This window comes from Lepisma saccharinum, chromosome 9 (genome assembly GCF_977018435.1).
Source record: "Lepisma saccharinum chromosome 9, izLepSacc3.1, whole genome shotgun sequence".
Classification (NCBI taxonomy): domain Eukaryota; kingdom Metazoa; phylum Arthropoda; class Insecta; order Zygentoma; family Lepismatidae; genus Lepisma; species Lepisma saccharinum.
In genome coordinates this window covers 64,624,031-64,640,273 of record NC_139237.1, presented here as the reverse complement: position 1 = coordinate 64,640,273, position 16,243 = coordinate 64,624,031, and the positions used below count along the sequence as shown (strand labels likewise).

The 16,243-nt window shown below is 36.2% G+C and overlaps 1 protein-coding gene across 2 annotated transcripts in view; it reads left to right on the top strand.

The window, feature by feature from the left end:
* Positions 1-16,243, top strand: part of LOC145992088 (uncharacterized) — a 38,009-nt gene extending 21,766 nt beyond the window's left edge. For both annotated transcript variants that reach the window (XM_083128309.1, XM_083128310.1), the window contains exons 3-9: positions 828-932; positions 3,014-3,188; positions 5,379-5,500; positions 8,685-8,917; positions 11,607-11,823; positions 12,758-12,923; positions 15,124-16,243. In XM_083128309.1, the coding sequence (XP_082984435.1) occupies positions 828-932; positions 3,014-3,188; positions 5,379-5,500; positions 8,685-8,917; positions 11,607-11,823; positions 12,758-12,923; positions 15,124-15,941 (1,836 nt within the window). In that variant the 3' untranslated portion in view covers positions 15,942-16,243. The remainder of the gene's footprint in view (positions 1-827; positions 933-3,013; positions 3,189-5,378; positions 5,501-8,684; positions 8,918-11,606; positions 11,824-12,757; positions 12,924-15,123) is intronic.

The window sequence follows — 16,243 nt, the reverse complement described above, 5'->3', positions numbered from 1 at the left end:
GGGAAAACACCTTTCACTCGTTCATTTCGTCTTGTTTGACATTGGTGCTTACCTATTATGCACTGCCAAACATTCTTTAAGGTGGGATTTTGCTTTTCTCATGAAAATAATTTCAATTTTTCACATTACGAGTATTTATTGTTCTTCCTCTTTTCGCTTTCGTAAAGGCACAATATGGCGAGCACAGCTTGGCACGTCGTGGATCATCAGTGGGTATGCAGTATTTCCAACCTTCTTAACCGAAAAATGCCCCACAAACCATTCACAGAAGGTTAGGTTCAGTTAGGTTAGGCAAACATAGTTAAAATTCAAAACCAAACCATTCACGCATAGCCCCACGAACCATTTCCGGCAAGTTTAGGTTCGGTTAGGTTAGGCAAGCATAGTTAAAATTTTGTTTGTAAAACAATGTGATACAGCTTTCAAAAAAAAAATCACCTTCACTTCTTGCAAAATAAAAAAGGCATGGTTGGAAACACTGACAGGGGGGTTACATCATCAAACGTACGGAACATCCGGTCCACATACAGGAAGAATGGCAATTGTGTGTCGGAGATATATTTCTCTTCGAAAATACATGAATTCGTGGTCCAATAGATTCAACGATGAAAGAAAATACCTCCACAAACTTTGAAAATGCCACAGAAACTCATTTCCGTAAACAGTTTCTCCTGTAAAATTGAAGAAATGTGTTTTCCCCATATCAAATTGTTACCACCTATTACTTTAAAGTTACAGATTTTTAGAATCTTGCAGGACTTTTACAACACTGTATTAGCCATGATGTACATTTTCTGATGGTGTTTATATTCTTTGTGACATAATAGGAAACTAAACCAGCAGATGGAGATCACAAAAGTTTTGAGGAAGAAAATATTCCCACGGAAACGAGAGCAAATGAAATGACGTGTAATAAGGAGTATGACTTATCTGTAAGTTTGGAAGTATTTAAGTTATTCTGTATTGTGAAAAGATTTGTAACTGTAGTAGATGAAACTGTATGAATGTCTCACTGGATTGTTTTTTGTCATAGACCATCAGGATTCATTGTCTGTAAGAATGTTGGTTATTTAATACAGCAGAACATATTACTGTAGTTGTTTACTTCACATTAAAGTCATATAAATAGTTTTGCTTGCGGATATGTGTTTCATTCAATTGCAATACATTGTTGCACCCAAAGCTTGAAATTAAAGTAAAATTTTGTGTTGCAACTTGTTACTAATTCTTTTCCAAATTCTTGGACGGTTTGGTTGAGTTGGTCTTTTAAGTCCACTTTATGCACAGTTAGGCTAATCAGGACTGAACCTACAGTTTAAAATGTGGGATCTGAACCACTATGTGCCTACACTGGGTAACAAACCTGGGACCCCTTGATTACAAGGCAACAATGCTAAGACTTATCAGGGGAGTCCCACAAATTCTTAGACATTTTGCGTTTTGTATAATCAAATTTTAGGCCAGTATAATTGTGATAGATGGTAGTGTGATACAAATGCATTTTCTGTATGGACAAAATCCTGTACTGATGAGGTTTTCTGATTATTTACTGCATTTTCCCCCCTCTCCTGTATGTTTCTGTGAATAGGTTGTGTGTCTCAGGATAGTATAGCTAAGCGGGCTCAAAAAGGGCAATTTATGCGAACTTTGACCTTGAATAATTTAACAATTACAAGACGCACGAGACTAAAAATTTTCGTAGTTACTAAGTTCCATGCATAGTTTCAACTCCCCAAATTTCATGAAAATCGGAGATGGTCAGGTTGGGGGCTGTGTTGATTTCGCATGGAATGACTCCTATATAACTTATTTTTTGTCCTTTTTAACATTCCTACTTACGTATTCTGCATTGTGGAACATTCTTTAGGGTGGAATTATGCTTTTCTCACGAAAATAATAGCGGATAGCCCCAAAAACCATTCACGGATAGCCCCACAAACCATTCACGAATAGTCCCGAACACCATTCACGCATAGCCCCAAAAACCATTCATGGTAAGGTTAGGCAAACATAGTTAAAAATTCATTTTTCTAGAAAAAAAAACATGAATTCGTGCTAAAAAAGATTACACGATGAAAGAAAATACATTGCGAACTTCGATAATGCTACAGAAACTGATTTCTGTAAGTAGTTTCTTCTGTAAAAATGAAGAAATCCGTTTTCACTAGATTGAAGTGTTACCATATTATCATCTCCAGATTTTTGTTGGGATATAAGGGGTGATCCTTTTCATAGACACCCAAATGCTAACCACCCTTGTACATTGTACACCCTGGACTGCATTTTCCAGACTAATGTCTACTGGCATCTGAATTCACTGCCAGTATAATCTTCTGTGGGGTTAGTGTTTGTCCAAAAGTGACAGAAATGTCACTGCATATGCATAGTGTTTTTCCGATTAAAGAAATTGTTTCAAACTTGTGAGCATGGTCCTTGCAAGATTCAAGTTATTTTTGCAATATTGAGCTTCATAAATTAATTCTTGCTTTATTTGAAACAAATCAGTTAGTTTATTCGAACTTCAAGGGTGCAGTTTGATTATTATTGACTGATTTTTGATTGATTGATTTGCTCTATTTTACTTCGCTTTTTGTACCACTTTTAGCTAATTTGCGAAAATGGGGATAAGTGATGTTATGGTGAAATTGATGAATGGACATTCGCAAATATCCATGCCCAGGCTGAGATTTGAACCCGGGGCCCCTGGCACCGTAGCGTGATGTGCTGATTTTTGTTATTTAGCTTAACTTTTTGGAAACTTTTGGCTAATTTCTACGATGAAGATGAGTGATGATATGTTGAAATTTATGACAGGGCACTTGCAAAGAACACCCATGCCCCAGGTCAGGATTCGAACCCAGGACCCCTGGCACCGTGGTTAGCAGTCCAGAATCTCTGAAAGTGTGTATTTGTGTTTTACTCTACATTAATTTTTAAAAGACTAACTTATGTCACAGTGTTTTCTTTTCCAGTATGTGCCGATTTTTTCACTAATGTGTGTATTTTTGAATAGGTTAAAAGGAAAGCTAAAGTTTTTAAAGATGAAGTCAAGGTAATTGTACATGATATTTTTGACCAGTCGATCAGGAAATACATGTATGATAAGCATTCTTACACAGTAAAAATTCTTGACTTCCAACGGGCTCCTGTGTTTACTGAATACAGGAACAAGTGTACATTTGCTGTAGGTAAGTTGTATTTCTTTTTCGTAGTTATTTAACAGGTTGTATTGTGAATATTATTCATTAGAATACATAGGGTGTATCTTTACCAATATAGGGGTGTAAGATACACAAATGTTAACTTCCCTTCCACACAAGTGTTGTGCTGGTTAGATGCAATTATGTGGCTTTGGTTGAAATTTGTGGCAGTGATATTGTTTTTTCTAGTAGTACCGTGGTAGCTCAGTCATTAGGGAATGTGACTACCATGCGAGAGACACTAGTTCGATCCCTGGTGTGGGAGAACCGTGAATTTTTTCCAGCTGTTCAAATGGCTCCAGCACCCACCCAGCATCATATAAAGTGGGTACCTGGAGGAAATTCTGGGGCGTAAAGTCAGCCAGAGGCATGGTGCATCACATCACCCCCCCCCCCCCCCCTCCTTCGGTTGTGATCAGAAAGTGTGGGACCCTACACGCCTTCATGGTATGGTGCAAAACACAAGGGAGCACTTTACTTTTTTTCACTTTTACATGGTTTTCCCATGTAGGTTAGGATTCCAGTGTGTTCCTGCTTCATCAGTACCAGCAACAGAAATCATTTCCCAAGTTTTATGCCTTCGCCTAAACATAGGCGATTTACTTTTTTGGAACTTTTCTAGTCCAGTTTAATGTATCACATGGCACACTTTCTGTATAAAAATATTTCACTTAAATTCAAGATGGTGACCATGCTGTAGTTGTGTCATAAAAGGGTTTTTCTCATATCTCTTCAGAGTTTGGATTAACACTACTGCAGAGGTGTCTCGTGATTTTTGACTCACCCTATGAAAAATCTTCATGGAAATAAATTTGCATCTTTGCAACATTGATGGTTTAATATTTTGAAAGTTTAATTTGAGATAAAATTAACTAAACTGAATGATGCAGCAGCCCTATGAGGGCCATTTGCCAGCCCAGCAGTTTTTACATTGGGTGATGTGTGATCAGTGCATCAGGCCCGATTGCATCTGTTTTCTGGCTTTCGAGACCAGAATTTGAAATAAAAGAAACATAAATGATTGTATGATGGTTGGTGTTTTAAGTTCACTTTATGCACAGAAAGGCTAATTGGGACTGGACCTACAATTTAAAGTGGGATCCGAACCATTATGTGCCTCCACCGGGTATCGAACCCATGACCCCTTGAATATGATTGTATGTAATAACAGTTATAGCATTGTGTGAATTAAAACATTCATCTTCTGTGGTAGTGTGATCAGTAGGGCTAGGTTTTTTATGATCTAAAATCACCAAAATATACTATTATGATCTAAATTTTTTTAAAAAAAAGTATGCACTATAATTTGAAAAATATGTCCTTACAACTGAACTGTTTCAAACAAAAATGTTTAACATTTGCTGAGATATTTTCACATAGTATTTTTAGTTCACTTTAAAAGCCCTGAGTTGCAATGTACAATTAATACTTTTGTAAATTTTGAAATAAAAATGATTGCCTATTGTCAGCCAGCAAAGCCTTGTACTGAGAAAAGCTTCTCTTTTCTTAGGCTGACACAAGAGGAACATATTTAAAGTAAACCATGTCATTCGGCTCAATTTCTGTAGTATTGAGAGAATTTCTTCTCCAAATAAATTTTTTGCAGCAGTTCACAACGTCCAACACCCTTTGTTTTTTTCCCCCAAAAATTTTGTTCTTTTTCGTTGACCTTGTTCCACTTCAACACAAGTACCATGTACGTTATCCACAGTTTTATTCACAACTCTATCTGGTTCACTAGTGGTACTCCTGATTGAATTATATGTTGATGAATATGACTGAAAATTATCAAAATGTGCTCTACCATGTAGAAATAGCCAAATGCTTCATAATATGAATTTCTATATATTTAGGGAACACCTCACCAAAAGAGAAATATGCTAAGTCATGAAAATCCTAACCCTAGTGATCAGAGTATTGTGCTACAAATCCAGATTTTCTGGATTCAAATCCTGGTCCAAGGTGGATATATAATTCTGTTGTTGCCTAGTCACCATTTCTTCAGTTTATCATTCATCTTCATCCTTTCAGTTAATGCAAGAAGTAGGCAAGTGATGGAAAGTAACCCAAATAGAAATAGGATTATGAATAAATAAATTGACGTGTGTGTGTGTGTAATTGGTAAACTTGTATGCCTTGAAGCATGTGCGTAAATGTTTACCTTTATTAATTTCATAGAATATGATGAAGAGAAGAAGACACCAGTAGTGAGGTACTGCCAGTGCACCATACGAGAAGGGAACAATCTGTGTGACCGCTGCATTAGAGAACTTCCCGAGACTATCAAACAATCAGCTAAGGTAGGTGTATTTTTGTCACTTCCTGATCGAGCTGTCAGTTTCCCAGTTTCGTGGTTATCACAGCCTACTATGATGCCAGGGGTGCCAGGTTCAAATCCCAGCCTGGGCATGGATGTTCTGTGCGGGTGTACCTTCAACAATTTATCAGCACTCATTCTTATGGTTGCGATTAGCCAAACATGGCAGAAAAGTAATGCTAAATAACAAAAATCAAAGTATGTAGACTATGTGATCTACGCAAAAGTCTTCTCAAGCCAAGATGTACGTACAATTGGATGAAAGATAGTGAAGAATAATATTTACTATTTTTTATATAGTATTATATAATCTATGGCTTGCAAAATGAGGCCCAGGGATTGCGTTAGTCCGAAAATTCTGCCTCAAGGACTTCTCAAAAGCCTTTGAATTCAAGCATACTGGATCTAGGATAGGGGTAAAAAAAATACCACAGTATTTATTAGGGATGGACTGATGTTAATATTTTCCTGATATTGATGACCAACATTCTGTCTATTCAATATAAACTTGGAAATGTTTCTTTCAATTAATGTAGGTAACAAGGTGACCACAATGATTTTTGACTTAGGAAAAGAAACTGCATATTTAGACACATACTTTTCAATTGTGCAACTTTACAAATGTGCAACATTGAACAAAGGCTATCCCACAAGTTTCATCATTCTCTTGGCCTTTTTGATAAAGTAGAACAAATAATTCAACATAAACTATTACCTAATGTCTTGTGTTTGAACATATTGAAAGTTCATTTTATTTGGTATTAATACATATAAACGGTGGCCGCGGTGGCTCAGTCGGTAACGCGTCTGACTACCATGCTCAAGGTCCCGGGTTCGATCCCCGGCCGGTTCAAATCCGGGAACTTTTCTAACGGTGGAAGCGGCCCCGGCACCCACCCAGCGTCGAATAACATGGGTACCTGGGGGAAACCCTGGGGGGTAAAGGCAGTCAGGGGCATGATGCTGATCACATCACCCCCACTCGCGACCGGATCAAGAAAGTGTGGGGCGTTACCCCCACACCCCCTATACGCCTTCATGACGTGGTGCTATGCACAGGGGAACACTTTACCTTTTTACCTTTATTAATACATATAAACAGCACAGCAAACAACAAACTACTTTCATGGTACACGTAGAGTTGTCCCTGTACAGTGCAACATGTCATGACCAGGTAATGGATTTATATGTAAATATGTATTTACGTATGAAGCTGAAATCACTTTTGTATTATCTTCGCGCATCATGGCATGTAGACTGAAAAAAATCAGTTTTTATTTTCCATATTTGTACATATATGTATTAGGTTTTGGTTCATATTCTAGTTATTTTTACATATTATTTCCATATTTCAGAACATTTCTCAACATATGCTCCATATTCGCGCAATAACTACATGTCCCCAAGTCACAGAAAGATTTGGGTGAATTTCTTGTGAATAACTGACAAACTCCAAAGCAACATTAAACAAAGGAAAGTTTACAGCCTTTTTTATACCCTCCAATTGCGTTAATTATAAGTTTTCTGTCATCCGAACAATCATTATTTTTTTCAATTTTACACCTCCTATCTGTTTACTTTTGCTATTTTAAACACTTGAAATTCCTGTTTATTTACAAAAGTTGTCAACAGCATGGGCGTCTGCAGGATTTTATGTAGGGAGGGGCAAGCAAGGTAATTTTTTCCAGAGGGGGCAAGGGAGGCATATTTTTCCCCATAATAGTGATCCCCCTTCAAAAAACACTGCTTCAGTCTGAAATTATCATGTTCCTTCAACACCCTTATAGTAATTAACATAAATTCTTTAACAAATGAAATTATGTGTAACATATATACTTTTTACATGAACATTCATATTCCAGGGGGAGAGGGTTTCTTCCGGACGTCCATGGTCAACAGTAGAGAATGAGGGCTCAAGTATAGGCTCCTGGTTGGTACAAACATTATTTGGCACCATTGGAAGTGAGTCCCAAGTTGAGCAGCCCGTTGCTAACCCCACCCTCGCTACTAGTTGCACGCCCAACAAAAGTGCCAGAAGCAATGATTTTGTGGCACACGTAGGGTCTTGTAATAGTTAAAGTGTCAATTGTTTTAAAACTGAAGAGTTACATACGTAGTGTCTTATATTATTGAGAAGGTAATTTTTTACAATTTTAAGTCCATATCTTGATGAAAATACATTTTTAATACACTAGACTCTCGCTAATCAGGCCATTCCTTGCACATATGGGTGCCGGGTTCGCGGAAGTGCCGGATTATTGAGAGAGTCGGAAATTACGTACTACTATGTAGTTTAAACACATAGGGACTATACAGGCTGTACTTTACGTGTTTTCTTTTAGAAGCCATAGTATGTACTGAACTTTACTGTAAGAAAGTCACAATTTCAAATATTGTACGTATGTATAGCATTGTTTAGCATTTTTAACTAACAACATTGTTGAACATGATAATTCATTGTTGTGGGCGTCATTTCTGCTTGAGTGACTACAGGCTGGATGTGGGCCGGACTACTGAGAGGGCCAACTATTGAGGGCCGGATTAGCGAGAGTCTAGTGTACATATATATCCGTTCCCTGGTCATGATGTTACATAGGACATGTGGAGGTACAGTTCCACACATTTTTTATCTACCATAGTGGGTGTGTGATCTGCACCATGCTTCAGCCCTAGATACACTTTGATGAGAGACCGGGAGAGTATCAGAGCCAGTTAATGCAGGAATGTGGGCAGAAAATATTCCTACATGAGATCACCCACCCTGAGGGTGGAACTCTGATATCCTACAGAAACCCCATTCAAAGTTTAGTAGGTTTTTTTTTTGTCTATTTTTGTGTCTGAATTATTTTGATGGGTGGATCCATAACAACAAAGTAAAAAAGGTAGACCATTTCAAGGAGATCATATTTAATTTTAATGCATTTTTAAAATTTTTAGTGTTATGATATAGTTAGTATAATTCATGTTTCGTAAACAAAATGTTTATTTTTATCAGTTTTTCTTACAAGCTGATTTTTGTCTTTTTTTTTTTTTTGTTACCTTAATTGGAGATCATACGTAGAACATTGCATCTAATGATTCATAGAAAAATAAAACTTTTGTTCTTTTGTACTTGATTCTAAATCAGGTATAAAGCATTGAATCTTGTATTTTTCTCTTTTCTCAAGCTCTTTGAGGAATACACCCAACAGCTTACTTTAGGCAAGGATTTTTGGCATACATTAACCATCCGATCCTCTTGTTATGGAGAAGTGATGATTGTTGTGCAAGTGAAAGCAAGTCCTGAAGCAGAGAATATTATTGATGATGTGAAGACAGACATGAAGGCATATTTTGAGGAAAAAAATCAGCAGCAACGTCTGAAAGTTGCATCCCTTTATATTGCACGTAGCGTTAATGGGTATGTTGGTGATATTTTGACTAATAGCTGGAATTAGTAATTGATTGATTGAGTTAAAATTTCTGAGTGCTTCGGCATGTATGACCATTTTGCACCCTTCTAAATATACAAGGAAAAATCCCCTGATCTAAAACCCTTAGCGGAAGTTAAAAAGGGGTGTAAATAGCCTCTTGAAAAAGGTCTTCTAAGTCTTCTAAAAGGACTTGCACAGTACAAACACAAATTAAAAAAGGCAACAATAGTCTAAAAACTTCCTCAGAAACAGTGTCAAAGGCCCACACTTCTCAAAAGCTAAAAACATTTGCTAAAATAATATCATCTCCCAACATGAATGACAAATTGTTGGAAAGTTTAAAATGCTGTATATACAGGGTGGGCACAAAGTCGCTTTCTCCAATAAATGAAGAAATCAAGTATTTTGGGAAAGCAACTTAGTGCCCACCCTGTATATACACAGCATATCCCAAAATGATTTTGGTGTTCAAGTAGTTGGTATATTCCAACAGATGAAGGTGAATATTTATATCGTACTTGTACTCGAACGATAAGAATGGCTGTGGAAGTTTGTTAGCCTGTGTGGTTGTCATTTGTTTCCCATCAGTCACGTGCAGCGTAGGTGTATTACAAGATGATGGTGACTCCTGTGCAGTTGTTCTTCTTGTGGGTCTATGTGTATGTACCATCACTTCCTGCCGACTTACCAGACTCGAGAAACAGATTGGTGCAACTGTTCAATCTATCACTTCAGACATGCTGACCTGTGTTTGGGAAGACTTGGACTACCAGATGATGTGGGCTGTGTCAGGAAAGGTGCTCACAGTGAACATTTATAAGATGCACTGTGTAAACTTGTTGAGCTGTTGTTTACTCCCATACAAGCTTTGTCCTTGTACCCCACAGATTAGGGAAATTAAATGACTATGAAACCCCCGATAATCATTTTGGAACATGCTGTGTATTTTAAACTACCTCTTGTACATCATGGACATGTGTAGTACATAAGAAATTTCATGTTGCTAAATTGGTTACGGGCAATTACATTGTGACGGGTGACATTCAGACAAGTTTACGTTCATTTTTTAAATATTTTCTTAGCATCTTCAAATATGTAACTACAATTCATCTAATTTAATTTTCCTTGATGAAAGTTATTTAATTTCATAATATTCAGCTACAGGAAAAACATTTTTTGTAATTGTGACGGGTGTGACACTTCTGAGACATGACTTTAGAACCTTCCTCAGTCTTTCAGAAAACTCCGTGAAATATATGAGTTTACTGAAACAATTTTATTTTATTTTCACAAAGCAAACTTTACTCGACATTTAGATGCTTTTAGTTTCAAAAAATAATACTACATGCTTTTTATATAAATTTTGTGAAGGGTGTGACATCATGCATATTATTTACTTTGTAGGATTATGGAACAATGCAAAGGCTAACAAAATTATCATAACTAGATTCTTCAAACTAAGGTTTGTTTTGAAATGAAGTAAGATACTTCAGAGCTTAAGATATAGCTAGAAAGAATAAGTGAGACAATTAGAACGAAATTAGAATTAATTTAGTTTTTGTATGATAATACTGTATCATGAAACTAAATGCAGTGGAAACTCCACACATAAAGTCACACTTCTACTATAAAAAGTAATTGGTTTGAAACAGTATGTTATTTAAAAGCCATTAAACAATGTTTTTATTAATAAGTGTTCCCTTTAATTTTACATATAATAAGTGATACTTTGAATAAAAATAAATTAACCTTGTTTGTCCACTTTCACATGGAATGGCTTTTAACTAAGATTGGTTAACTATGATGTGTTGCAGTTGCAACATGTTTGAAGTAGATCTTTTTACATGAGGCCCAGTGTTTGAAACTGGATCTCATCACTTAGGTTCCATTTGTCTCCTAATTAGGGCTGAACTGATAATGATGCTGATGTTATCAGTATCAGAAAATATCAGTTCAGATTTAATCATCCGGATGTTTAGTTTTGCGGAAAAAGTTAGTAACTTGTTTACGTGTATTTATTATACAGGGTGTTCCATTCAAACCTCAGACATTTCAATTCATCATTGCTAAAAGGTTATGAAACATAATGGAATGCAAGTGGTACTAGACAAAAGAGAAACTCAAAGAATTTTATTGCACGAAGCACTAAACACAAATACACCTCTACACTGAACTCTAATACACCTCTATGTGTATAAATAAATTTGTAGCACAATTATTATCCAATCTGAGAACCTTCGAATTGTTTATTAACACTTCCAGTCGTCAATAACTTCGCACACCATGCCATAATGGTTTTCCCATTAGGTTCTTCACCTCCATATTCTCTCTGGTAATTTCTTTGCACTGTAATGATTGATTTGGTCTCTGCATACCTGAATACAGATTTTGCACGCTGCTGCAGAGTCACTATTGTGCTTTATCCGATTGTGGTGCTGCATAGTGAGAGAACGGTGAACTTCGAGGTCATGCAATAAAATTTTTTAAGTTTCTCTTTCATCTAGTACCACTCACATTCCATCATGTTTCATAACTTTTAGCAATGATGAATTGAAATGTCGGAGGTTTGAACGGAACATGCTGTATAATCATGTCTTTTATTCCCCAAACATGAGTGAACCATTGTAGATGATTGAAAATATAAAATGTAAACATAATTTTTTCTAACTCTTCCAGATATCTAGAACGAACACATTTGCTGGGGAAGAAAAGTATTGAGGAAAATGTACTTGGGAGGAGATATCTGGTCTCAGCTTTCTCAAATTTTGAGTCCTGCACAGCTACAGCAGAAATCTTATACAGAGTGATAGAAAACCTGATAAAACCAGACTCCAGTACGTTAGTGCTGGATTTAGGCTGTTGTTCTGGAATTCTGTCAGTGAAGTTGGCAAGTGTAAGTAAAAAGTTTTTGCTTTTTTCTAGGTGATTTATTTAACTGGCATCTAGAAGTTCACAGAAAAGGAAAACTTCTGAAAAAGTCAGGGAAAATGAATAGCTTTATTTATTTATTATTATTATTGGTATTTGGCAGGATTTGAGAACAAAAATAAATTCTTGCTTGATCAAGCTTCTTGATGGAAAAAGATATTCTATAAAAAAATGTTTTATAGTTTATTTCTGTTCATGTATTTTGAACAGTGTTGAATAAGTTATACTCTCTTGAATAACAAGTGCATTTTGACTCTTAAAACTTGGTTAGTAGAATGGTAAGGTACAACAAAATTGTTCTGAAATTTAAATTAAAACTGCCTAGACGAAGGAATTTGTTTTGACAGGAAGAAGTGTTGTCAAAAGTACACTGTTGTCAACTTGTCAATCATATTCATACACCTTTTGATTTATTTTATTTATTATTATTTTTTAATTTTTGTAATCAGGTGGTGGTCGTCCATATTCCCACCTAAAATTTTGCTGTACCACAATTGGTGGCTTGGTTTTGTGATACCATACATTGAGTGTTCTGCACCGACACCATTTTTAGTTCCAGCAATTGTGCTTCTTTTACCAACTTAGCCTCTATCTAGAACAAAGTGAAAAAGCTTTTATCAGTTTTTTTCTTTTGCACGCCATGCAGCTATAACAGCAATAGTTTCTTTGTAATAAACCTTTGTAATGTTGGAAAGACTTTATGGCCACCTCTATAAGGAAATGGGAAGCACTCACCATACACCGAGAAAATTCAAAATTTTCACAAAAACAGGCCACATTGTCTTCTCATTTCTTATGCAGCCCTTCAGCCCTCTTTCCTTTCATACACTGCCTAAGAGTAAGACTAGTTGCCTTTTCTGCTTGGAAATATCTCCTATTGTATTGTATATGTTTTGTAGGTGTGCAAGGAGGTTCTTGGCTTTGACTTTGACCAAGCTTCTGTGGAAGATGCTGTAGCCAATGCAGCAAATTCAAACAATTGTGAATTCTTTCGTGGTGTTAACATAAGAAGTAAATTGAAGAATAAAGTTTATAGAGAGCTGGTCGCTATCGTACGTTTACCATGTAAGTATTTCTTTTATTTATGTATATTGTATATGTGATGATTGATTTTATGTAATATTTTAACAGAGTGCCAATATTTAAAAACTCGATAGTAGTACTAAAGTCAGTATTGTTAAGATTTCAACAATTAAAAATTAATGTGCAATGTTATAAATATGTTCCCAAATGGATGGTGACAGCAGCCACTAAGTTTTATAGAATTCTTAATAATCTTTTTCATGGTAAAGTAAATACTGGTTTTGAATATGTTAATTAAAATATTAACTGTCATATCAAAATTGTTAGCATTTCTTTTGTTTTCCCAACTTTTTTCTGACAGTACCAATTGTCCAAATGTCCCACTTTCTCTAAAAATGCATTATAGATTTAAAAAAATCATTTTGGGTCTTTAGTTCCCCTCCCCTCCTTCCAGTCAAAGAGTCCTTTCTGGCCACAATCACTTTTCTTCATTTTCACAACCAGATGAATAAAATTACATGAGTCACTATTTTCTTTCACAAAACTACATACAGAATGTCACTACAAAATGCATGCTGAACAGTGTAGTTTCAGCAGAAACTAGAATGCACTGTCCACCATGAAAAGTTTACAGAACATGTTTACCATTGGTTCAAATTGAGTTTAATTTGGATGGAGTAACATGATTCACACCGAATTAACAGGAGGCAAGCGACACAGGCCCCATGGAATCTAGAGAAAAGCATTTGCTGCACATGCACTACCAACAGATTGAGGCAGCGCGATACACGTTAAGAAAACAGTCCATTACAAGCAATATCAGGGGTCTACCGGTCAAGAATGTCAAGAAATTGACAGGCCAAGGAAATTATTCTGGTGGTCAAGAATGTTTGCTATTTTTTACATTATAGTGAATTTACATTGTTACACACCTGTACTAGGATTTGTTAAAATTGTATATTTGGAAATCTAAAATTGTATTGCTTTGTGGTTAAGATAATAATTACAGCAAGTCTAAATCTCGTCAAATTACAGCTTCAGTTTTCCCTTGTGGTAGGTGTTTTTCATTGAATAAAAATATTATTTTCTTAATTTTGCTACTATACCTAAGTAGGGGGCAATTAATAAATGTTGAAAAGAAGGGGGGAGGTCGAGAAAAAGGGAAGAAAGGTCAAGGAATTTGGGATTTGTTATTTTGGTAGATTTTCGTGTTGCTTCGATACAAAAGGTTGCATTTATTTCAGAAGGTTTGTTTCGAAATGACACTTGTTGCATCAGTCTGAAAGATCCCTTACTGTGTTTATCCCAAGAATTGCTCAACATATTGTGGAATGTTCATAAAGGATCATGCACGTATGTAATTACATAAGCCATGGTAGCTCAGTCGTTAGGATATCTGACTACCATGCAAGAAACCCAGGTTTGATCCCCGGCAGATGAGAACCGGGATTTTTTCCACCTGTTCAAGCAGCTCCAGCACCCACCCAGCATCGTATGAAGTGGGCACCTGGAGGAAACTCTGGGGGGTAAAGGCAGCCAGGGGCGTGGTGTTGATCACGTCACCCCCACCTTCGGCCATGATCAATAAAATGTGGGGCCCTATACGCATAATTAATGTCCATGGTACATTTAACACATCAGTTATAGCTCAAACTCTTTCCTCTAATGCATTTTTGATGATTAACGAGGCTCTGGCACCTGGATCCACATTCAGTTTAATCCTCTGCGAGGGTTTGTGGTGTTTGTGATTATTCCTTCATCCTTTTCATCGTATCACTATTCATTTCCATTACCACAATAAGCCAAAAGTGGCAGAAAAGCAACATAAAATAAACTAAATCAACAAATCAAAATGATTGATTGGTTGATCAGTCCAGTATTAATACTTGTAAAATGTAGTTGAACTTTGTTTTTAACATTCATTGATTTTCTTGCATAACACAAGTAATCATTTCTATTCCAGTGTGAAGCAAAATGTTAAGATTTTATTTATTTACTTAGAATCAGTCAACAGGAACCTAATTTTCCTATATGAAACATTCAATTGAGGGTCCCAACGTAACAAATTGTTACAAAATTTTCGTCGGTTTTACAGTTTCCTGCATTTTTTTAGCTTGGTCCCCTGAAAATGTAAAATTGAGGAGGTTATCGTAATCAACATTCCACTGTATGTATACTGCTATAAATAGCTATCTATCTTTTTATGTGATGTTTGAATTAAAGCTCTGTTGTTTCCTTGCAGTCTTTATTAATCTGAATGAACTTCGAAGGTTGGCTAAACTAGAGAAAATTGTGTATATCGCAGATAATGTTCAGGTGATGAAGGACGTGGCAAAACGATTAAGTAATGAGAAACCAAATTCTCAGGATTATCCTTTCTTACCAACAAAGGTTGTTCCAATTGATATGTACCCTCTCTCAAGAAACTGCCATGTGGTGATGTACTTTGAACGTACGAGGAAACCCAAATCACCACCTATAAAAATTAAGTCAAATGTTTCACAGGATCATCCGGTAACTAGGAATACTTTTGGGAACACTAACAGTGCTGCAGGAAAGACAACAGAAAACAAACAAATGGGAAATTTTACCCAGCAACCTTCAAGATTATCGAATGTCGAGGACAGAGTAACGGATCAAGTTTTGAATATATTTGATAAAGAAACTGTGAAGGGGAAAAATGCAATAACGAATAGATTCCACCAACTTTATTACAAAGTGAACAAAGTGGATTGGAAGCAGATATTCTTGGATGAATTTAATATTGTTGCCGATGCTGTGTATGCACGTGCCGTGAATGAATTTCCGGAAATGGGGAAACTGAAAGGAACACACGAGGAAACTGTCGGTAGTGTATGCCCAAGAACTGTGCAGCGATCAGGTGCGAGAACAGAATGCGAGAGTCAATACAGTCCTGGCTCCAGTGGACACTACAAAGGATTTGAAACGAACTGCCATTCTATTCCTCAGCTAGTTTCTAGCTTCTCATCGAGTGAGAATGCCAGGTTCAGAACCAGAGGCAAGAAAAGAGTGCCATGGTGGAAAAAGAGTAAATATTAAGTGAATGTAAATTAGGTTGCCCGTTTGCTTTTGGTAAACAACACTGTGTGGATGGTTTCTCCCACTATAAAGTTACAATTTTTTTGTAAGTTAGCACAGGTGTATTATTTGACAAAAATATTGAAGACAATTATACCTCTGAATTAGAAATTGAACTATGAATGGGGAACATCAGGTAGCTGTAAAAAGGTAATAGTAATGTGTGAGTAAAACACTGGTTGATTGTGGCACAAATATCCAACTTTCTTTTTGTTTCATAACTTTGCGTCAATTGATCCAATAAAGTTTTTCTTTCACACACA